We start from the raw sequence: 23,897 nt of genomic DNA, 5'->3' as shown, positions 1-23,897 counted from the left end.
CAAAATCAATTTAAAGTAAGAAAAAGACTTAAACAATTTGGATGTCCATGACTAAAAGAATGATTTTTAGCGCGTTGTCTACAACTTTTCCAAAGACACGCAATCGATTTTCGAGCAATTCTATACAAAATCGGTCTTTATTCTTAAATTTTAATTTTTGATTTTTTTAATCCGTCTGAAACCTTTTTTGGTGCCCAAGCCATTTTGCATCATTAGTTTGTCCATATAGTTTTCCATACAAATTTGGCAGCAATGAAAATTAAAAAATCTGTATCTTTTAAAGAAATTTTTGGTCGATTCGGTATCTTCGGCAAAGTTGTAGGTATGGATAAGGACTACACTGAAAAAAATGATAAATGGTAATTTACTTTGCTGATTTTTAATTTCACTTTTTGTCACTAAAACATGATTTGCAAAAAAAAACACTATTTTTATTTTTTTTAATTTTGCCAACTTTTCAGAAATTTCCAGAACGTTGTTTGAGTTATGAATTTTTGAATCAATACTGATTAAAAAAATCGAAATATTGACCGCAACTTAATTTTCATTTTATTTTTCGATGTAAAATCGAATTTGCAATTTAAAAGTACATTAGTGAAATTTTCATAAAGTGCACCGTTTTCAAGTTATAGCTATTTTTAGGTAACTTTTTTCAAAAATAGTTGCAGTTATTAATTTAAAAAAAATAGTGCCCATGCTTGCCCAATTTTGAAAAAAAAAAAATTTTTGAAATGCTGAGAAAATTCTTTGTTTCTGAGATATTGCCTTGCAAAGATTTTAAAACAGAAAAATAGATGTTTACTACCCAAACAACCCATAATTTTCTTATGTCGATATCTCAGCAACTATGGTGAAAAATTAAGACTAACATTTCAAATGGTCGTAATATTGAATGTTTGTCCCTGTCTCTGATTCTTGTATGGAGAAAAAAATTAAACAGCTCGACTTTTTTGGACACACTGAACTAACTAACTAGATATTTTCCTTAAAATAAAATGAAAATATTTTTTTCCTGAAACAAAACTTTTCTATTTAATTAATTTCGATTTTAAGAAAATATTTAAAAGCGCATTAAAATTAAATCATGAATGCTGTTTATATATCAAAATAGCTTTAATTCTTAAAGCATATTTATTCTGGATGCAATTAATTGCACTGCAATTCCATAATTTTGAATACATATGTTTTACTAAGTTGCTTGTTTTGTTGAGAGTATTTTTTACTTTCTGTACCATTTCAATTAATTGTTATACTGTTATTATTTACCTTAAACTTTGTGATATCATACTTTTTTCACGCTTTTAAGTGAATTTCTGTTTTTTTTTTATATATTGTTAAATTGGTTTTAATGGTGTTACAGCACCTACACAAATTAAAATGTTTTCTGTTTGACCCAATGTCACCCCCTCTAAAGGGTGAGTTTGAGTTAATTTTAAAACGATTGGCATTTATGAACGGTGTGATTATACAAGCCATATTCTGGGAAAATGTTGGTAAATTCAGGAGCATTCCCCAACATTATTTGTTTCGATATAATTTGAAATGTTTTTATTGTGTTAAAATAACAACGGTAATATCGTTTTTTTTTTGACCAAAAGTCACCACCACTGACGGTACATCATTGGTGTATAAACATTTTTGAAATCTATACTTATTTAGTTTTTTTTTAAAGATTTTTCACCTGGGAGGAAAAAGCCACGTGGCCATATAGGGGGGGGGGGGGGGTTGGCATGAAACCACAAAAAACCATGAGGGGGGAGGGGGGGGTCAAAAATTCTCCAAAAAAAGACCACGTGGTTTATGCACGACCCCTAACACTTTTGCACGTCATTAAACATATAAATTTAAATGGAATTTGATGTAAATTTGCAACAAATTATACATAAAAACATGATTTTACGTGTGATTCAACCGTTTACGTCGAATCTCAAGTTTACATAAACTGAGTTTACATGTGATTCGTTTTTCCTTGTCTAGTAAATTCACATATTTTTTTCTGTGTAGGTGTCCGAAGGCTTGACTATTGAGGCAATTGCAAACCTCTTTTTACACCTAAGCTTCCATCCACCCCGGGATTCGAACTGACGACCTTTGGATTGTGATTCCAACTGCCTACCAGTGACTCCACCGAGACAGGACCCAGGTAAACGACTCCTACACCTGGATTGAGCTAACGACTTTACTTCTAGTTTAGACCGGGCCAACATTGACTTCCCCGTCCGACGGAAGGCGTGATCAGACAAATCTCGTCTCGAAAAATGCCACCGGGACCGTATGGGATCGAACCCAGGCCGACTGGGTGAGAGGCAACTACGCTTACCCCTACACCACGGGTCCCGGTAATTGAATAATTATTCCCTCCAATTTTTAGTGAATTTTCATCAGAAATATTCTTTACAATTAAGAAATCCTCAAAAAAGTGTTGCACTAAACCACTGACGAGTGAGGGAAGAGTGAAAAATCGGTTGACAGATTGTTCGCTAGAAGCAAAAACGCCAAACAAGATGCGGTCAAAAGTGCTTTGCGCGTGGCACGTCAGTTCGTCAGTGACTAAACCCTCCGATTTGTGATTAATCCCTCAATATGTTGGAAAACATCTTTTCCGTTACGGTGCCAAATACCAAACACATCGATTTTTATTTTATCATATGTTCGAAAAAATACATCACGGCTATATACACGGCTCGTGGATGCAACTTCTGGAGGTCGTGATCAATAACGGAGTAGCAACTGCGGGTTCGCTCACTCGAATCGTGGTTCAAACGATACGTCATGACGCTCAAGTGTGGTTCGCTCATGAATGCGAACCAAGCACGAGCGAACCACGATCCGAACGCCTGCCGTGGTTCGCATGAACCCTTGCTCGCTCATCGCGAATGAGAGTGAGAGGGACCATCAATGAGCGGTTCGCAAGAAGAGCTAAAAAAACAGCACTCAGAGAAAAACATTTCATGATTTTGACAACAGAAGGTGACTATGGAGGGCTACAGAGCATGGCTGCAACAACTCATTGGGATGTCCTGGGTCTTCCAATGACTCCCTGGATTTATTATCGGTGGGTCCACCGCCGTAACAAGCAAGAGGTCGGCAGTTTATGACTGCAGATTATACCCGCATAGCTCCAGTGAGTATGGTAGACTTTTTTTTATATTATGTTGTTATGTCCTGGGTCAACAGACAACTCCCTGGTTCCTTGGGGACCTTCCACAAACGTAGACACTTTTTTGGAAATCTCAACCCCCCCCCCCCCCAACCCCCCCTCGTGGACAGTTTCCATTCAAATTTAATATTTTTTCTATGGAACGTGGTTAATCGCCATAGCCCCCCCCCCCCCCCTCACCCTAAGGTATCCACGTAGTTTATGGATGGTCCCTTGATAACTTTATCGTTAACAAATTTGAACAATTTTGTGGGAGTGAAGAATAAAAACAAATAAGTTTTTCTATCAGTGCCTACATTCTCCGTTGGCGAACCGTTCGCTGAACGCTCTCTTTACTCCTTTCAGAGCGAAGCGGCAAGCGAGCAGAGAAATGATGATCGAAATTTTGGTTCGCAAACCGTTCAAACCCGCCGCTCTGAGCGTTCGATAAGCGCTCACCCGATAGGTCCGTCGATTGAGTGGCTATGATACGCTCAAAAGCGAACCGTGACACCACTGGTGGGCACCTATGCTTATGCTTATGTTCGAAAAAATACACCATGATAAAACATCAGCTGAACTGCCTTTTTTTTTCAAAAAAATCTTCCATTCCATTTCCAGTCACCAAATGGGAAAATCCCTACGATTGGCACCAACCTTCGGCAATTATTGTCCTTAATGAGGGAAAACCTTCAATGACGAGGCAATTACTTTACAACCCGTAGACGCCATGCGGAAGATTTACGACCAACCGGATCTCGTTGTTTTCACAGCTCTCACAGACTCAATAATTATTGAAACACGTTAGAATAAACACCTCCCGAAAACTCAACCTAACTCAACACTTTCACTCAAAGGCATTTCATTCATAAATGAAGGCCCAAGAATGCTGGCGGTTCCCAACCAGACGGAAGATAGTGTCAGAAAAACAAAACGTTTAGAAAGGGTTGTGCTAAGATTGTAGCTATAAAGTTTTATTGTACGCATAAACTTGAACTGGTGGTTTGAACTCCAGGAAACCGAAAGCAATTTCGTGGCCTTGTCACAAAAATTCTTAAGGGTAAGGGTTGGAGATGATGAATATTGCACGCATCAAACCACTGGAAATAATGATTCCTACATGACTTCTGTTAAAATTAAAAGTAAAGGGGTATTTTTAATTCGAAATTCTATGAATACTATTTTATATAGGTAGTTTTACAATCAGTTAATTCCAGAAATCGTTCCATTTTTTACAGATGTATAGCTGCACATTTTCCACGATATTTTTTCAAATTTATTCTCATGTCTCTTTTCTATTTTTATGAATGAATATAACATTTTTTCTTCGAAGGGTTCCCAATAAAATATCAAATAACAAAATCGTCCTGATTCCTTTGAAAAAAAAAATCATTCAAGGCGTTCTCATGATAGATTGTAGAGCTCGTCATGTAATCAGATGCCGTCTTCAAAAAAAGTTGTGAAAATCAATGACATCGATCAACAAATAGATGAAGATGTATGATATTGTGTTCCACTAATTTTCAATTTGACTCTATGAGCAGAAAACTCAAACTGAAAAAAAAAAACTACAAATCCAAAAGCCACTCTCCAGCTTGAACACTCACTAATTTTTAATTTTATTCAATGAGTAGAAAATTCAAACTAAAAAAACTTAAAATTCAAAAGCCACTCTCCAGCTTAAACATTCCAACTGCACACCTGTGTGAGGATGCAAGAAAATCAAACACGACTACCGAATGCAAACCGATCGAATTTCAGTGCAATTAGAATGAGTCCTCTGCTCGTCATCAGTTCTGAAATCTTGATATCTTTTTCCTTTCGCATAAAATAATGCATCCTTCGGGTGAATGGCTTTGACTGATGCTGGGAGGATCCATTCAAAAAAAGATTCAAATAGAAAAAAAATATCCCGAGCCGAATTGAAAAGTTCCAAGAACTCTGTTCATGCTTTACGAAGCATTCTAGAATTTCTTCTGGAAGAGGACTGCTGTTGCAAACCATATAAATTGGCATCATTGACTGAGATTGGTTCTTTTGCCGTGTGAAAGCTGAAAAGTTGCAAAAGTCGATGTCGAACAACTTAGCTGAAAAGGGACTATTGGCGATTTTTTACGTTTTACCGTTTATTTCCTCAATTTAAGGTTCAGCCAGTATCCATCTTTTACTTCCGGAATCATAAGACTTTTACCCAGCTTTGGTGGATGTTGAGTCTTGTCAGATCGTGTTAACTCGAACTTTGTTAGAAGCCAGAAAAACATGGTTTTGATCTCCATCAAAGCAAATCGATTACCCAAGCATAGCCGAGGGCCAATCCCAAAAGCCATAAGGACAAAATCCCCCAGGTCATCGCGCCGATCTGGAGCAAATCTATCTGGATCGAAAACTTCCGGATCTGAGAAGTAGCGAGGATCTCGGTGCATAGGAAGAGCCGGGATCCAAATTGTGTCACCTTGCTTCAGCGAAATCACTCGACCATCAACGTTCAGATCATACGGTTTTGTACAGACGCGATCGATGAAAATCGCCTGGGGCCATTTGCGAAGAGTTTCTGTAAATTTTTAAAATCAATTAAAATCCTTATCACGATATTAAACTTACCTGTAAGAACTTGGTCTAAGTACACCATGGAGTGAATGTCTTCATAAGTGACTGATTGTCCATCTCTATCGTTCAATATGGACTCGATTTCTTCGCGTAATTTGACCTGGACGTGCTGATTAATGGCCAATTCATGGGCCATGAAAGAGGCAATATTTGTCACGGTGTCAAGGCCACCAAATACAAATACGGCACATTGTGATACGAAGTCGTCGTGGGTCCAATCTATAGAACAGGAGAATTCATTTGAAAAATGTATATTAAATTTTTCGATTACATGTATAAAAAAAACTTTGTATCGGTGATGTCGTGTATCATCTTGCATGCTAACGCCGGCTTCAGTCGAAAAATTGAAGTTTTGAGAGGCTAAATTTAACATTTTTTTTACAATCTTCAGAGTAGCCAAACCACTTGGAAGCCTTCGACAATATTATCACTGTGCAATTGAAAATTGCTTACACACCCAAAAACAAAAAAAAAATCCCATGTATTTTGAGTTGGACTAGATTGATCGAGCCCTCAACAAATCGGGCTCAAACTTGGGGGTCGTGCATAAACCACGTGGCCTTTTTTTGGAGAATTTTTGACCCCCCCCTCCCCCCTCATGGTTTTTTGTGGTTTCACGCCAACCCCCCCCCCCCCCCCTATATGGCCACGTGGCTTTTTCCTCCCAGGTGAAAAATCTTAAAAAAAACAAAATAAGTATAGATTTCAAAAATGTTTATCCACAAGTGATGTACCGTCAGTGGTGGTGACTTTTGGTCAAAAACGATATTACTGTTGTTATTTTAACACAGTAAAAACATTTCAAATTATATCGAAATAAATAATGTTGGGGAATGCTCCTGAATTTACCAACATTTTCCCAGAATATGGCTAGTATAATACTACGTTCATAAATGCCAATCGTTTTAAAATTAACTCAAACTCACCCTTTAGAGGGGGTGACATTGGGTCAAATAGAAAACATTTTAATTTGTGTAGGTGCTGTAACACCATTAAAACCAATTTAATCATATATAAAAAAACAGAAATTCACTTAAAAGTGTGAAAAAAGTATGATATCACAAAGTTTAAGGTAAATAATAACAATTTATTGAAATGGTACAGAAAGTAAAAAATACTCTCAACAAAACAAGCAACTTAGTAAAACATATGTTTTCAAAATTATGGAATTGCAGTGAAATTAATTGCATCCAGAATAAATATGCTTTAAGAATTAAAGCTATTTTGATATATAAACGGCATTCATGATTTAATTTAAATGCGCTTTTAAATATTTTCTTAAAATCGAAATTAATTAAATAGAAAAGTTTTGTTTCAGGAAAAAAATATTTTCATTTTTTTTAAGGAAAATATCTAGTTATGAAAGCTCCTGGTTAATATTTATTTTATTCCAAACATTCATAAAAATCCAAACTAAAGCAACTTTTTCTTTTTAATTAAGCATGATTGATTCCAATGATTTAGTGTGTCCAAAAAAGTCGAGCTGTTTAATTTTTTTCTCCATACAAGAATCAGAGACAGGGACAAACATTCAATATTACGACCTTTTGAAATGCTAGTCTTAATTTTTTTTGTTGAAAATATTGATTTCGAAAAGATCGGAAAATTTCACGAAAGTTTTATTTATAAACATTGAAAATCGCACCATTAGTTGCTGAGATATCGACATAAGAAAATTATGGGTTGTTTGGGTAGTAAACATCCATTTTTCTGTTTTAAAATCTTTGCAAGGCAATATCTCAGCAACAAAGCAACAAAGAATTTTCTCAGCATTTCAAAAATATATTTTTTTTTTCAAAATTGGGCAAACATGGGCACTAAATTTTTTAAATTAATAATTGCAACTATTTTTTAAAAAAGTTACCTAAAAATAGCAATAACTATGAAAATTTCACTAATGTACTTTTAAATTGCAAATTCGATTTTACATCGAAAAATAAAATTGAAATTAAGTTGCGGTCAATATTTCGATTTTTTTAATCAGTATTGATTCAAAAATTCATAACTCAAACAACGATTTTTTGCCCGTTCTGAAAATTTCTGAAAAGTTGGCAAAAATAAAAAAATAAAAAAATAGTGTTTTTTTGCAAATCATGTTCTAGTGACAAAAAGTGAAATTCAAAATCAGCAAAGTAAATTACCATTTATCATTTTTTCAGTGTAATCCTTATCCATACCTACACCTTTGCCGAAGACACCAAATCGACCAAAAATTTCTTCAAAAGATACAGATTTTTTAATTTTCATTTCTGCCAAATTTGTATGGAAAACTATATGGACAAACTAATGATGCAAAATGGCTTGGGCACCAAAAAAGATTTCAGACGGATTAAAAAAATCAAAAACTAAAATTTAAGAATAAAGACCAATTTTGTATAGAATTGCTCGAAAATCGATTTCGTGTCTTTGGAAAAGTTGTAGACAACGCGCTAAAAATCATTCTTTTAGTCATGGACATCCAAATTGTTTAAGTCTTACTCTTACTTTAAATTGATTTTGCTATCGACTACGTGTTTTGATAAATTTAAAAAAGATTGAGCTAAAATTTGGAATTTATTTTACATTTTTTTTCAGTTGTTTAAATAGGCAATTATCTACGATTTAAGATTTTTGATCCAACTTTTGGTTGCTGAGATATTACCTCAAAATAAATACAAAAAAAAAATTAAATAAGTTAATTTTTCAATCTTTTCAATATCTTTGAAATTATTAACACTGGGACGCCCAACGCATGTCCAATATACACGGATGCCAAAGCCTCCCTAAAACGTTGGAACGGTAACTTCAACTCACAGGTTTTCGGGCTTGTCTCCGCGGATTTTCGGGCGATTTTTTTTACTAGAGCAAAAGTTGGAACGACGTTTTTGATCGCATAAATTACAGATTTGATCAAATCGAGTTCTGCAAAGTTTAAGGATCATCTAGACATCCTTATAATTCACTCAAAAAAAAAAAAATTTCCCGGTTGGTTGAGTTATGCCCGAGAACCAGCGAGTTGAAAATACCGTTCCATCTTTTTTAAGGAGTTTTATTTCTGTTGATCTTTAACGGCATTGTATTGAAATTTATTTCACAAATTGATATCGGCATTTAAAAATTAAGTGACTCTTTAAAACTTAAATTATTTTAATGTTTCTATATATTTGAGTGGTTTCATCTCAAATATGAAGTTGAGGGTATAGCATATTTTCTCAGCTTAAAGAAAAACTAATATTTTCAGGAAAGGGCACCTTTGGCCCCTATTTTTTTAATCTTTAAATTAGTTGAGAGACAAAAACAATGTTTGCTTGAAGCTCGTTTTTTTTCTCTACAAATCTAAAATGTTTGCCCATGTTTCTCTTTAGCTCAAGAGATGGTCCCTATTAACATAAAAAAAAAACTAAAAAAAAAAATACCTACAACTTTGACGATGGATAGTAAACGTGTATTTTATGAAATGTTATGTAATATCACAATCCGAATTGTGTAACCCATGAATATATTTTAGACCAAATATTCATCAAATTTTTTGGTGAATCTTAAAGTATGTATCGTTCGTTTTTTCGTTACTGGTTATTTTTTAATGTTAGACGTTTCACTTGCAAATGAGGTAGTGATACTGAAATTTTGCGCGATAATCCTGAAATTGGGGTTTTTAGTTTCTTTGTACTTAAAAAAAATATTGCATGAGAGAGGAGATACAAGATATCTTGAGTTTGTTTTAAGTGTCAAAAGGAAATCTTTCGATTAAGATTCTTCGATCACTTATAGGACCAGCTACGGTAATTAGCTAAGATCTGAGATTTTGAAAATTATTTTTTTTTTTCGCAGAGAATAATTTTTAGACACTTCATTTATAATAAATATTTAGTTTTTTGCCTTGTTACGAAAATCTTATAAAATTGTCAGCAATATTTATTTTTTAAGTTGTTCCAAAATAGAACTATCGAAGACTACATCTTCTTTCAATGGAAATTTGCAAGCACATTTTTAGCTACTTGATAGCATCAACAAAAAAATGAAATTGTGTTTGCATTTTGGTACGCATTTTTTAGGGTATATTAACTTTGGATACTGTCACCTTAGTTTTTAACAGCTTTTAAACTTTTGCAAGACGTAGTTACATGAGTATTAAAAAGTGTACATTCAATAACAGGCTCAAAGTATTGATATGAATCTGCCGAAATATATAATTCAATATTGAATTGGAAAATGACATTGAATGATAAGTAATAATTTTAAACACAATAATTGTATGGTTTTGAAGTGTAACAAAAAATGTATGCAGATAAGTAAATTCAAAGCGCGTATTTTTTTGTTTTTTTTTTAAGAAAAGATTTTTTTTTAAAGGCCACGTGGTCAGCCGTCGACCCCCCCCCTCCCCCCCATGGCTTTTCATGGTTTTTTTCGGTCGGATTTCGGACCCCCTCCCCCCCTAAGGAGACCACGTGGTTTATGCACGACCCCTTGCTTATTTATGGTGTTATTCACAGCATTGACGCTAGTATTTGATATGCGAACTAAGTTAACCAAATTAACCAAACAATTATTTTTTGGTAATAAAGCAACACCCCTTTTTTTTGTTGGGTTCTCACCAGATTGAAATAAAAGGCAGGATAGGGTTCCTGACTTATTCTGATTAAAACCGAAGTTCAAGGTAATATAGACTTACTTGGTGTGTAACTGACTTCCTCGACAGTATTCACCTCAGATTCTCGATCAAAATCACCAAATTTCAGCTTCTGGTCACGAGCTTGCATCAGCAGATGAATCAAATCTGGTCTCACAACATTGTTCTTCTCACGCTGTTCAATTACGATACGAACTGCTTCTCTCATGAAATCCGTAGTCATTTGGTCAAACAGTCGAATTCGTAGGATTTTTGCTAGTCGCGGAAACGAACTGAACATCATAAACTTTACCCATTGCCATGTATTCAAATGTGTCATATGTTTAGCCTGGCGGTAAAACTCGTTTTCGCCATCCTTAAGGACGTTCATTTCCCAACCAAACGCACAGCTTGCAATTATGTCGTTGGAGTATTTGTTGAAAATATCACGAATATCGACTTCTTTGGCTCCAGTTGAACCTACGATCTCTTTAACGGTGTCATTCGCTTTTTGACAATAATCAGTGATAAACTGGAACATTCCTCTCATTTTACTACCCGTAAAAGCCGGACTAAGGATCGCTCTCATATTCCGCCATCGTGTCCCCTTAATTGCAAACAAAGCGTTAGAAAACAGTGGATCCGACTCCTCGTTGAACTGAAACCGTCTATCAGTAAAGCTGTCAAAGTCCTTGATGCAAACCTGTTTCACCAAATCAAAATCTCGCAACACATAGACTGGCCCCATGAAGTCAAACAGCCCGAACAGTTTGTGTTCTTTGAACGACTGGTACAACTCTTGAAATACATCAAAGAACGATACTTTTCCCAGCAGCCACTGCCACGTGTTTCCCACAAACGGAAGTGGTCTCGGACCAGGTATTCCTTTACTTGTGAAGAAATCATGATTATGGGATCCGAAACGATATGCTAGCACTAGAGCCAAACAAATCAGTACCACCAAATTGGATGACACAATCCAGCTGCAAATCGCACACAGCACGTCTGTTATCATGATTTGCAACGCGATGACTGAATTGGCCTAATACACAACGTGAACTGATTCTGAAGTCCGGCTAAAGTGTTGGTTTTGACCATAGAAAGTCAATGTCACTTATCTCAATTTGTGCCAATTGAATCAAAAAAGTCTTCCCGGCCTAGAGATAAGCGATTCAGCTCGCCGTATAAGGAGAATACTTATCAAAATTACAAATCCTTTTAATGGAATGAGGGTGTCAACAGTCACAGTGTTTCTTATGATCAATGATTTCTAGTTAATCAATTCAAATAAAATCTCTTACATAAAAAAACGTAGACATATTTAAAACCATTCGTTTCATCCAGGAAACCATTTAGAGTAACAATTGCATAACTTCCAACGTCTAGTGCTGATAAGAAGAATGATTGTTTTAAAGGAACGTAAACATGTTACAAAACAAATACAAAGTAGCCAAAGGCAAGCAGATGATCCAGTAGGGTGTAATATGATTGTATGGAAAAAATAAAGTTGTCCAAATTTAACGAGCACAGCAATTTTTCAGTTCCTTTTGGGGTCCTAAACAACTCCCCAAAGATTGGGAACGACTGGTTTAGTCGTCATTTTGCGCAAAGCGATTCAATTTTCTATGAGAATTTGTATGGGAAAAACCTATTTTTTGAATTTCGATATTTATAAAATTCACTTCACTGGAAGGTGCTCTTCAAATATCCCGAAGAGAGTATGGTGCTAACTTGCTCCTATAAAAACGTGTTTTTTGCTCGAAAATGGACTTTCCTTGGCGCAAAGTGAGGACTGAACCAATCGTTTCCAAGCTTTGGGGAGTTTTTTAGGACCTCAAAAGTAAAGTAAAAGTAAATCCCTGTTCCTGAGGGGAACACCCTTGAAGAGTATCGGGGTCGGCACTACCTTCCCTTTCTAAGCAATCGATTCCAGAAGGGAAAAGATCACCAGTTGTGTTGGTCCGAGCCGGGATTTGAACCCCGATCTACCGCTTACGAGGCGGAAGTGTTACCACTGGGCTACGTGGCTCGGTCAAGGATCTCAAAAGGAACTGAAAAAAATGCTGTGCTGGAAAATCGATTTTGATGTTCCACCCTAATGATCCAGCCATGAAGCCTACACCATAGAGCACAGAAATCGAAATGTTGTGTAACAAATGATGTACTTTTTATCGTTGCATACAATCTTGCATCAACGACATTAGGATGTCAAAGGTACGCTGGCCCAGGCACGACGTTCTAGCTGGATTCTAGCAGAGTTCTTAAAGAGCTGGGTATTCTTACAGTATTCTAGCAAAAATATTCCACCTTTCTAGCAGGATTCTTGCAGAACCATTTCTGCTAGCATATTTCGTGACTGGGTGACAACGCAACCGTCGCCGCGAAGAAAGCCTAACAATGCAGTATGGATCAATAGGTCTATTCCCGTACTGCAGAATTCTGCAATTCTGCACAAAAACGGCAGCAGAGCGTTTCAGTACTTTTCTGCAACAAAAGTAACTTTTCTCTCAGGTAGAACTTCTGCAGTGAGAGAGATAGAAGTTGCAGCAAAACCGTTCCCGTACTTTTCTGCAAGCTCTCTCTTCTCTTTCTTGTTGAAAAGTTACTGCAATTTGGTGTGATGGATGTTGAGTACACGCTTACATAAAGTTTGCAAGTTGGGTGAAATCATGCATTTTATTATTAGTCGCAATAAATTTTCTGCTTTATTATTACTAAATTGAAGTAGACTTTTTGAAGGGACGTTTGTATATTTTGAATTGATGGATTTTTGGGGTAGTTTTTTAATGTCTGTTTTTAATGAGAACGATTTTAGGCTTAGTTCATTAATGTAAATGATATAGCGATTTTTTAGTGTTAATATTAAAACCTGACAAAAAAGATAACTAAAGTCAGTATTACAGCACGGCTAATACCTCAATTAAAAAAATGTATTATAAAAACAAATTGTTTTAAAAAACTTTTAAAAGACACATTTCTTTTGTGTTTAATAATTTCAAATAAATATTTGTTTAGGAATAATTTTTGATCTTCAATTGTTTTTGAATAGAGTAAATATGTGTGTAAAAGTAAATTTCGATGGTTTTGTTCGAACGCGAATCAGTTGAACACGGAACGTCGGATCGAGGCGCTTTTTGTTGCGTTAGGTTCGTGTAAGCCCAAGGAAGGTTTATATGCTAAAAAATCCACTTTGGCCACTCTGGAACCGATTCCGGAGCATCGGCAAATTGTATGAAAAACGTTACGTTAAATCAAATTTTGATCACAGGAGGCTAAATAAGCAAAAAAGCAAAAAACGTCAAAAAATGAAAAATAAGGCAGAACGAAGTTTGTTGGGTAAGGCTTGTAATAGATAAATTTAATTGGCAAATAATACATTGTTCTTCTAACTGTGCTACCAATTTGTATTCTAATATGAACAAAAAAATTGGATGTAGTTTTGTCGAATTATTCTATTCCAAGAAATTTAAATTCTAAAATTCGGAAATTTTTCAATGCCGCCATCTTGAATCATAAAAAGTACAATTTTTATTGGAGTCATATTTTAGGTTGGAAGCTCAGATTAGAGGTTTTAGAGGTTGGAAAATTGGACAAAATCTTCGGAAAATAGAGTACTAACAGTTTCTATTTTTAGAATATTTGAATTTTTGATTGAATTTGAATTTTTGGTGTTCTGAACTCTGAAATATTCAAACTTTTGATTTTTTTATTTAGAATTTTAAAATATAAGGATTTTTCGATATTTCAAACATTTTGATATATTTAATTTGAATTTGTGTTTTATTTATTTTTTATTTTTCTGATATAAATATTTGCATTTCTAAATATGTCAAATATCTGATTTTTTTTATGTTTCTCAATTTGAAAATATAAGTTTTTTGTTAAATATTTTTAATCATGAATTTCTTAATGCCCACATTTCTGGGGGGAGGTGTCCACGTGCTTCCATCCCGCCAGTCCATATGTATGGCATTAGTGTTGTGTTCACTGTATTTGATATTTTGTGAACCACACCGTATGCTGTACTCGACAGATATGGACTGGTTCCCGGCCGGGCTGATGGGTCTCGCAGCTGGCTAGTTGAACGTACCTGTTAGAACATCAAATCATGATGTTTTATCCTTTTGTTTCCTTAGTAACAGTAGCATAGTTAGTTCAGCAAGGGAAGCAATAGTTTGATCCGGTCAGCTGTTGAAGCAATTTCTTTCGATTCAAACTTGTGCTGAACATTGTTGGACTACTCTTCAGCTGAAGCCGGACGAATGTATTCCGAAATTACAGAATTACAGAATTACAGAATTTCTTAATGCCCACATTTCTAAATTTATGAGTTTGTAATTCACTTTTTTTTTTAAATTTGTCAATTTCACTGCGTCACCGTTGTACTTCCATGTGACATCCAGTCATAATTTATTTATGTTATCCTGAATAAAAACAATCATAAAATAATAAAAACAAACATTTAGCTATGAAAACGTGTATTTATGGTCCCTTCTATATTAAACCTTTGTTTGTCATTTTTTAATTATATTTGTAAAACGTACCTGCAACTCTCACTATTTTTTTACCCAATGTAAAAGTTTTGAATAATTTCTAATGTATAATTTCTACCTAAGCATAATTAATTAGTACATGCTTGATCTTTTAAATAAAATGTTGAGTTGAATAAAAAAATAATGCCCCCTTTCAATTACTATTTTTCTCAATCCCTTTATTTTAATGTTTTGAAATAATTAAAAAACTTTAATATCCAATTTGTGTAAATCCACTCAACTGTGTACAATATTGCAGAAAAAGTACTGGAACGCGCTACCCTGGGTGCTGAATAGTGGTTCGTAAAACGGCCTCAATTTTGAACTGTCAAAGTGGAAACAATTTACTGTTCGCCAAAAGTAGAGTGTATTGTGATCGATCATTAAAAATTGTTTTTTTTTTTGCAAGAATGAAAAATTTGTGGCTTTTGAGAACCTGGGGTTGAAGTCAAGAGACCTTAAGAAAGTTGAAGGCGAGATCGTATTTTTTTTATAATTATGAATGGAAGTTGTTTATGGAGTCGATGCGGTTGTATCCATCCAGAAGCTGTCTCTATTGTTTGATTCCGTTTGAAAACCTGGTTTAGTGAAAATCCTTTCTGTTTGTTGGATCAGCTTCGCTAGAATTAGCGATGTTTTTTCGCTGGATCAGGAAGAGCTGCAGGATTTCAAAATCAGCCAGGGAATTTATTTGCGACATCGCAGAATTACACTCTCGTCGCATATCTTTGTCACCCGTAGGAAAGAAAAATCTCTTCTAACCGATCGAAACGCGACAATTTTCCAGCAAAAAATGTCAAAAACTAGACAAAATAAAACACATACTACTGATTATAAAACAGCTCATTTACCAGTAAGAAAAAAGTCATGCTTGTGCTTGAACATCCTCCTACTTTGTAGATGTAAACAAAGTAGGATCATTCGAAAATCACGTTACGCATTCTCTCTATTCATTACCCAGGCGCTACCCAGGCAAAGTTTTTGCTGCTTCTCTCCTTGCAGAACTTCTGCAAAAGAGAGAGATGAAGAGAGCGAGCTGAAAAGTACGGGAACGTGCTGCAAAAAAGTGACTTATGCTGGCTGCAGAATTCTGCAGAAGCTGCAGAAATTCTGCAATTCTGCAAGTACGGAAATAGACCTAATAATTTTGATTTTAAATGAAAAGATATTAAAATTAAGACGATTTAAGCTAAAAAAAATTGCCATGCGTAAAACGAACTAGCAAACTTTGTGAGCGTTTTTCTCTGGACACCGAGTTGATTTGCGGGTTCCACGGAGTCTGTCAATTGGTTTAAATTTGGGATGAAGACTCTCAAGGCATATCCTCGATTTTAAAATTTTGCTTTTTAAAAAAATACAAAAATCAAAAACTGGCGCTTTTTTATGTGATAAACATAGAAATATATTTATTTAGAAAAAAACGTTACTTTATCCACCTTTAGGTGATTGGTGCCTTCCTCACATTCAAAAAGTCAATACATTCAGTCAAAATAGCAACATGTTTAACAAATCAACTGTATTACTCATTTTTTTCGATAGGGTTATCAGACCTTTCTAGCAATGTATGATAAAAAACCTATCCAACGATAGTTCGCACGGAAGACTCGGACAATGATGATCATGATCATCAAAGATTTTTTGCACATTCTGGAAATTTTGAAAAGTTTGCATTCGATGTCTCCTAAAACATATCAACAACAAAAAAAATAAAAATATTGTTTTTTTTATCAAGTTTTAGTGACAAAAAGTGGAATTAAAAATCATCAAAAAAAATTACAGGGTATCCTATTCTTTCAGTGTAGTCCTTACCCATACCTATAACTTTGCCAAAGAGACCAAATCGATCAAATAAATCCTTCAAAAGATACAGATTTTTGAATTTTATATATCATTTTTGTTTGTACAGCTGCCAGATTTGTATGGAAAATTATATGGACAAACTTATGATGCAAAATGGCTTCTTTGGGCATTCCAAAAGCATCTAAAAAGTTTCAGCGAAATTTAAAAATACAATAATTAAAATTTAAAAAGAAGACCGATTTCGTAGAGAATTGCTTAGTCGTTTAACTCAACTAATGTTAACATGTTTATTGTTTTTTTTTTAACATTCCATAGTTCACCTTCCTCAGGTGTCGTTGATAAGGTCCCGCTTGTGACGATGCACTACACCTTCCCTTTACTAAGCAATCCTTCACTTGGCAAATCCATGGTTAGAATATCCAATTACATCAAAATGAACTATAGTACAAATCATAATTGAAAGGAACTCCAAAAGACCAAAACTCTATTAGAAACTACGACATTTTTAACTGATTATTTACTAATAAAAACAAATTGAATTCAATTGAAAATTGATCATAACATACAGCTGAAAGGACGATTAAATTGAATTGGCTAATATTACAATGATATTTTTTGTTGTGTATAATGTGTGGATATTTGGATTTAAAAAAATGCAAAGCAATCCACTTTAACGACCCCCGGGTATTTTGCTGTCTCTGTTGCAAATTTCTGCTCATTTCTATGCGTCCGAAGGTTATGTGTGGTGAGTCACCCAAAACCTCTATTACTCAATTTGGATTAAATGATCATCGAATATCTAATCAATGTTGTAGCTAGAAGGTGGCCTATAATGTTGGCACGAACATTTCGTCGCTTATGTTCTATCTTTTAACACGTCCTATCTTTTTGCAGAGAACTTGAACAAGATAGCACACAAGTGACGATTTGATTTGAAAAATGTGCTTTAGTTGGTTTACTCGAGTTTTCGACCAAAACTTTAACGAATTCAACTTGAAAAATGTCAATATCATCCGTACATTTATATGTTCCTAATTTTACATAGTATTATTCCATTTCTTCTATGACCTGAACAAATTAAATTGTCTCATGCTGATACTGCAAATCAGAACACGATCGTTTACAGTGTGATGGATGCAATGATGACAAAACAATAACACGTTGGAAATCAACTCACGTATTAAAAGCTATGAAATTTTCCAACTGAGTATCAGTTTCAGTTTAGAAGTTGTGCAAGTTATTTCAAAATGATTGGTCTTTTCTGTGTGGGTGCAATTTTCCTGCTTTTATACTACATTTTATTTTTGAATCACAACTACTTTGTGAAGAGAGGTGTTCCCCATCATAAGGCTGTTCCAATATTGGGTAACGCGGCTCCATACGTGCTTCAAAAAAGACACATTTCCGAAGTGCTGCAGGAGTTATGTGATGCATTTCCAAAGCATGGTTTCTTCGGATATTTTGACTTTTGGTGTCCGGTGTACATGGTGAAAGATGTTGAACTTGTGAAAAAGATCTGTATCAAAGATTTCAACCACTTTGTAAACCATCGAACGCAGTTTAGTGCAGAACACGATCCGTTATTTGCAAACAGTTTATTCTCAATGAATGATTCAAGATGGAGAAACATGCGTTCTGTGCTGAGTCCGGCTTTTACGGGAAGTAAGATGCGTTCAATGTTGGAACTCATGATAAATTATTGTGAGCAAGGAGTGGAAAGCATCGCAAGGATGGTGCATGAAAATGCAATGGATCTTGAGATGAAAGATTTGTTTACGAAATTTTCCAACGATATAATAGCATCGTGTGCATTTGGAATCGAAGTGAATTCATTGGAAGACCAAGAAAATCAATTTTATACCAACGCGTGTGCACTAACTAGAATGAATGGAATACAGGGATTAAAGTTTCTTGGATATATCTCCATACCAAAGGCAATGAAGTTTTTAAAAATAGCTATAATCAACACAAAGATGACGAATTTCTATCGAGATCTTATCAAAAGAGTTATGAAGCTTCGTGAAACAAGCAAAATTATAAGGCCGGATATGATCAACCTACTGATGGAAGCAAAAAATCATAAGATTGTGGCTACAGATGATAGTGAGGTGAATGATTTTTCTGGTATTACAAATGGAGATTCCCCAAAAAATATCAGCAAAATGATTGGTAGGTAATTGGGTATCTGAATATTCAGAACAAATCTCAACTCTAGAAATGTGTTATCCTCTTTATAAAAGCTCAAATCCTTGTTTATTTCCTGGGAAAGCCAAAAATCATCAAATCATACAAATCAATCTAAAACAAACAATCGAATTTGAAATTTTTTGTAATGCTCGGCTCTAGTATGGAAGCCCTATTTTTTATGTAAGTGATTTTTTCATCTCATTCTATGTTTAAAACATGTATCCAATAGCGTAATTCAAAGGGACGCCCGTCTTTTTTGTATTTTCATTGCAAATTTAAATTCCACTACAGAACTCTATTTTTTACAGCTTGGAACGATGACGACCTTGCTGCTCAATGCACTGTCTTTTTGTTCGCTGGATTCGAAACTGTTGCCACGCTGACCTCTTTCATGGCCCATGAACTGGCCATCAATTCTACAGTCCAGGCAAAACTTCGGGCGGAAGTTGACGCTACCGGAGCTAAACTCAACGGTCGCCGGCCCACCTATGAGATCATCCAGGAGATGACATATCTGGACATGGTTGTGACGGAAACGCTGCGCAAATGGCCACCGGTTCCGTTCCTAGATCGGCGATGCACGAAGCCATATTTGCTAGAGGACTTGGATGGTTCATCAGTGCAACTTCAACCCGGAGACAGCATCTGGATCCCGACAACTGCAATTATGCGAAATCCAAAATATTTTCCCCAACCTGAAAAGTTTGATCCGGAAAGATTTAGTGTGGAGAACCGGGGTACCATTGATCCAAATGCGTTTATAAGTTTTGGTGTTGGTCCCAGGAATTGTATTGGATCGAGATTTGCCCTGATGGAGACCAAGACAACATTCTTCTACTTGCTTTCTAGATTTACTATCGAAAGTGGACCGAAAACTCAGCACCCACTTGAAATTAAAACAAGCTCGATCACAATGCAAGCCAAAAATGGATTCTGGGTAAGGTTCCGGAAGAGGTCCTAGAGGTTCTCGTTAGCTAACCAATTACTTCGGTGATTCTTGTCTTTCTTTATGTGACTCAAGAAGAAAGAAAAACAGCAAATAAAACAATTCAACAACAAGATTGATCTTCTTTTCTGTCCTATCCTTGATAACATTTGCGTCGTACGTTATAGTCAAAACTAGAGCGTCCAATTTCCCGTCCCGGGAAAAAAATCCCGGGAATTCCCGGGATTTCCCGGAAAAAAATATTTCCCGTTTCCCCGTTTTCACCAATATTTTGAAAATGCTCTGAAAAAAAATATTAAATGAAAAAACTCAACCTTATTTTGTTCAATTATACCCATTGTTTAGTTCGTTTATCAGATTATAAGAAAATTTGATACCAACATTTATGTCTTATTTCTGAAGCAACTAGAAAACGATCTTGAATGATTTACTTCAATGAAGGTATGCTTTTTATAGAATTACTGGTGTTATTTTGTTTAAAAATATATTTACCCCTTACTGTCAAAGTTATATAGAGAGTTTGTTTAACATTTTTGTTTACCATGATCAAATGAGATGTACGTACAATTTGAATCATGTTTTTGTGCCATGAAACAAATTTCAATCGAAGTCAATTATAAACCTGAAAATCATGTGGTATAATAAAACTTAAAAAAAAAACATTGAAAAAACTACTTTATATGGTTTGAGAGGTGCTCAAAAATTCAAAAAAATATATTCAAAACTAAAAAAACAAACACGGGAACTATGGTTTTAAGAAAATAATAAGAAGCTGTGCCATTTTGTCCAAGGGCTGAAACCAGTATGACTTGTTTTAGAAAAGATATTTGTCATGAGAACTTAATTTTTGCATGTTTATTTTCATTTCAAATTCACACTCTCTCAAACTGGTCACAGAGAAAAATTTGAAAGAATTGTGATTTTGGAGTATGGATTCATTTTATTTTCTGTCTAAACATTTTGATAAAAAATACTTTCCATCAAAAATACCTGAGATATGTTTTTGATTTGTTGTACTTGATTTTTTTGTAATGAGAAAAAATATTCATTTAGTAGTAGCTGTATGATTATTTACATGCAGTCAAGCAATTAATTGATATTCACACTTATTTTATTCATTAAAGTTGCTGTCATATACAATTTTATTGCATAATATTAATCAGAACCAAGCTCAGAATATATTTAAAAATAATATAAAAATATACTTAAAATTTCCCGGGAATTCCCGGGAAATTGGTTGAAAATTTCCCGTTTCCCGGGAAATTTGTAACCCCGGGAAATTGTACGCTCTAGTCAAAACGCTCATGAGCCATTTTTTTACATTCCAAGAAAATCCTTCAACGCGAAGAGCCATCAAGCCACCGTTTGAACAAAGGGATTTTTCCCTTACAAAAAATGAAGTTGCTCACCGTCAGGACAAACTTCCCACGGCGTTGTCATCTGATCCAACCGCAATCCTTGTTGAGTTCCCGGGCTTCCAGTGAAAAGACGAACAATAGTCCCTGCCCAGGCAAATCAATTCGCTTAAGACTGCGATCACTTGTGCTGAAGGCATAATAATTATCCTCCATCTTATAGCGTGTGTTTATTAGGGTGATAAGAAAAGGTATAAATTTAGAATTTAAACTACTAAAATTAATATAATTGCTGAACTTTGTGAAAATACGAAATATAAGAGATAGGTATAAAATTGCCTAACTCTTAAGAAATGGACAATTACAAATAGGCTGCCTAATTCTTCAACGATAATTATGATGATGGAAATTCTGATTATCTTTTGTTGAAGAACAACATTGATAGATTATTTCTTTGATAAACACATTTCGCATTACTCAGAAAAACTAAAACTGCTCGAATCAACTGCAAAAAAACAATGAATAAGTTCGAATAACATTTTAAACGAGTTGTGCCGAGTTTTTTGGGACAATTGATATTTACTGTCTATCCTCGAATCAAACCATCCACTTTAACGATCTCCAGGTATTCCACCGAAACTGACGATTTTTGGGTTGCGAGTCCAACAGCCACCAGCGATTCCACCGGAGCAGGCTTTGTTTGGTGTGATGTTTGTCTTTATAGTAAGAAGACGACTCCCACACCTGGAATGACTTAACGGCCTAACAACAACTAAGACCGGGACCGACGTTTTACTTCCCCATCCGATGGAAGGTTGGAGCAGATGAGAATCGAACCCATGATCATCCGCTTATAAAGCGGACAGCGTAACCATTCAGCCAAGCCTGCTGCCTGGCTGTCTAGCCTATAGAAACCGAAACCATATTCGTAATCAAACTCAACCCATTTCAACGAATCATGTTTGTGGTTAACTTCACGCAGTAGGGTTGGCCAATGCGAAATTGAATCTGGCGTGTGGATCACGTCAATATATGAAAAGGTGTGGTCTTTTTTTTCTTATCACCCTATTGCATATTTCCAAATAAACATGCCGATGTTGATGTTGAGTACCGCCCGCCCGCGCGTAGAGACTTGTAATAGGAGATATTATTATTACTCTGGATAGAAATCCTGATGATGGGCCGTACCGTACCCACACAAAGAACGGGAAACTCCGGCCTGCTTTTTCGAGTCATAAGGGTCTCAAATGCTCTCTCCGGTGGAGATGAACTTAGTTGCAGCAGCAAAAAAGGCCAAGGATCACTCCGGCAAGGGGATCAAATTCAATTTGTGAAGTTTTATTCATGAGGGTTAAATGATACGAAAGGCATCACAAGTGTTCAACGCATCGCTGGATCCAAATCTCCAGGACTCCTGCTATTCAGCAAAGTAAATCACACTGCGACGATCCTGAAATACAGTCCCTTTGTGTTCAACTGCGATCGAAAGAACTCACTTTACCGTGAGTTTAAGTTATACATACTACGTGGTTGTTGGAAAAGGTTTTTTTATACATTCCGTTCACCATCAAGGTTGCCTGACTAAAATCATTACAATTTAAAGTTTTCATCTTTCGCAAAGCTAAACCCCTTCATCTTATACTTTAAAACAAATGTTTGATTTACATTAGGCTCAACGTAAAGGGCAGGCACAAAAAATTGGTTAACCCCCTGTTGCTGAGAGCCTTTCATGCTTTCTTTTGGGTTTTCTTTCATAAGAAAACCACCAATTTGTGAAAGTAATTACGCTTATCCGTTGTCCCCTCGAGAAACAAGTGGAAACAAGTGCAAAAGTGAACACCAGAGACTCAGTAGGAGCTAATTTTCATTAAAAATATTAGTGCCGAAAATTGTGTTAAGAAGATTTAATTAGGACCCCTTCTAGACGTACTAGTGCTGTTTATTTAGGATGTTAGTACGCTCTAAGCAGGGATCACAAAGAGTACATTTCCCCTGTCACACGCTGTGCCTTCCTTCTCGGCGAGGTAGTTTCGGCTGTTTGGGTCCTCGTCCTTATTCGGCTTTAACTTGTGACCGCAAGTTGTCACACAAGGCATGGGTGCTTTAGTAGTTTCACTGCCTTGTAATAGCCACCATCAGGGATAATCGGTTTTATGTTTTCGAAGGCTATGATCGCAGCAAATGCAAACAAAACGTTAAAGAATGGTCTGAAATGATGATGATCAATGAAAGCTTGGTTAAGCTTAGCGACGCACAGTGGGGGTGGAAGGGTTAGGACGGTGCTATAAATCATGAACGAATGTAACGGACTGTTGACTTTGCCGCTAAATCTCTTAAGCCAAGGTGGCATCCCGTGTCTTATTAGTTTCATAATACTTTTGAAATATCCACAATATAGGAAAAGTGCATGTGCATGTGTTAGAGCTAACATAAAACAAATTAAGTACACCCAAACCTATGATTGCTACAAAGCGATGTATTTTGATAACTAGAAAGCGGGGTTCTTTGATAATTAGAAAGCGGGGTAATGAGTATGATGGATTAGAATAATGCCTTGAAGTTTTGCATCATTTCCGGCATTGTTCTGTGAAGAAGTTTTTGTTATATTGACCAATAACCCATATAGGAGAGCCGAGGTACCCCAACGGAATCCCGAATATCTCCGGTAAAAGTGGACCATATTTTTCCCTCATCTGAAAAATCAAAATATAAACAAATCTGGATCTTTTGCAACCGAAAGCAT

The 23,897-nt window shown here is 35.5% G+C and overlaps 2 protein-coding genes across 4 annotated transcripts; one reads left to right on the top strand and one right to left on the bottom strand.

The window, feature by feature from the left end:
- Positions 1-4,081: 4,081 nt before the first annotated feature.
- LOC120423046 (probable cytochrome P450 9f2) lies at positions 4,082-11,400 on the bottom strand. Its single transcript, XM_039586719.2, has 3 exons — positions 10,398-11,400; positions 5,741-5,965; positions 4,082-5,690 (listed from the first exon to the last, which is right to left on the bottom strand). The coding sequence occupies exons 1-3, from the start codon at positions 11,347-11,349 to the stop codon at positions 5,266-5,268; spliced, it is 1,602 nt and encodes a 533-aa protein (XP_039442653.1). The 5' UTR covers positions 11,350-11,400; the 3' UTR covers positions 4,082-5,265.
- Positions 11,401-17,891: 6,491 nt separating this feature from the next.
- On the top strand, positions 17,892-19,927 carry LOC120423055 (cytochrome P450 9e2-like). Of its 3 annotated transcripts, none has more exons than XM_052706518.1 (2): positions 17,892-18,031; positions 19,162-19,927. In XM_052706518.1, the coding sequence occupies exons 1-2, from the start codon at positions 17,914-17,916 to the stop codon at positions 19,812-19,814; spliced, it is 771 nt and encodes a 256-aa protein (XP_052562478.1). In that variant the 5' UTR covers positions 17,892-17,913; the 3' UTR covers positions 19,815-19,927. The 3 variants fall into 3 exon arrangements, with proteins under 3 accessions (XP_052562478.1, XP_039442661.1, XP_039442660.1); XM_039586727.2 differs by having other exon boundaries at positions 17,892-18,328; XM_039586726.2 differs by having other exon boundaries at positions 17,892-18,835.
- Positions 19,928-23,897: the final 3,970 nt, after the last annotated feature.

This window comes from Culex pipiens, chromosome 1 (genome assembly GCF_016801865.2).
Source record: "Culex pipiens pallens isolate TS chromosome 1, TS_CPP_V2, whole genome shotgun sequence".
NCBI classification, from domain to species: domain Eukaryota; kingdom Metazoa; phylum Arthropoda; class Insecta; order Diptera; family Culicidae; genus Culex; species Culex pipiens.
The sequence above is the reverse complement of the archived record's forward strand: the minus strand, read 5'-3'. Positions and strand labels throughout refer to the sequence as shown.

Coding starts and splice junctions, on each gene's coding strand:
- LOC120423046 (XM_039586719.2), bottom strand. CDS start 11,349: ATGATAACAGACGTGCTGTGTGCGATTTGCAGCTGGATTGTGTCATCC. Junction 5,966..10,397: donor GGAAGTCAGTTACACACCAA/GTAAGTCTATAT, acceptor CCTGTTCTATAG/ATTGGACCCACGACGACTTC. Junction 5,691..5,740: donor CTTAGACCAAGTTCTTACAG/GTAAGTTTAATA, acceptor AAAAATTTACAG/AAACTCTTCGCAAATGGCCC.
- LOC120423055 (XM_039586726.2), top strand. CDS start 17,914: ATGATTGGTCTTTTCTGTGTGGGTGCAATTTTCCTGCTTTTATACTAC. Junction 18,836..19,161: donor AAATATCAGCAAAATGATTG/GTAGGTAATTGG, acceptor TATTTTTTACAG/CTTGGAACGATGACGACCTT.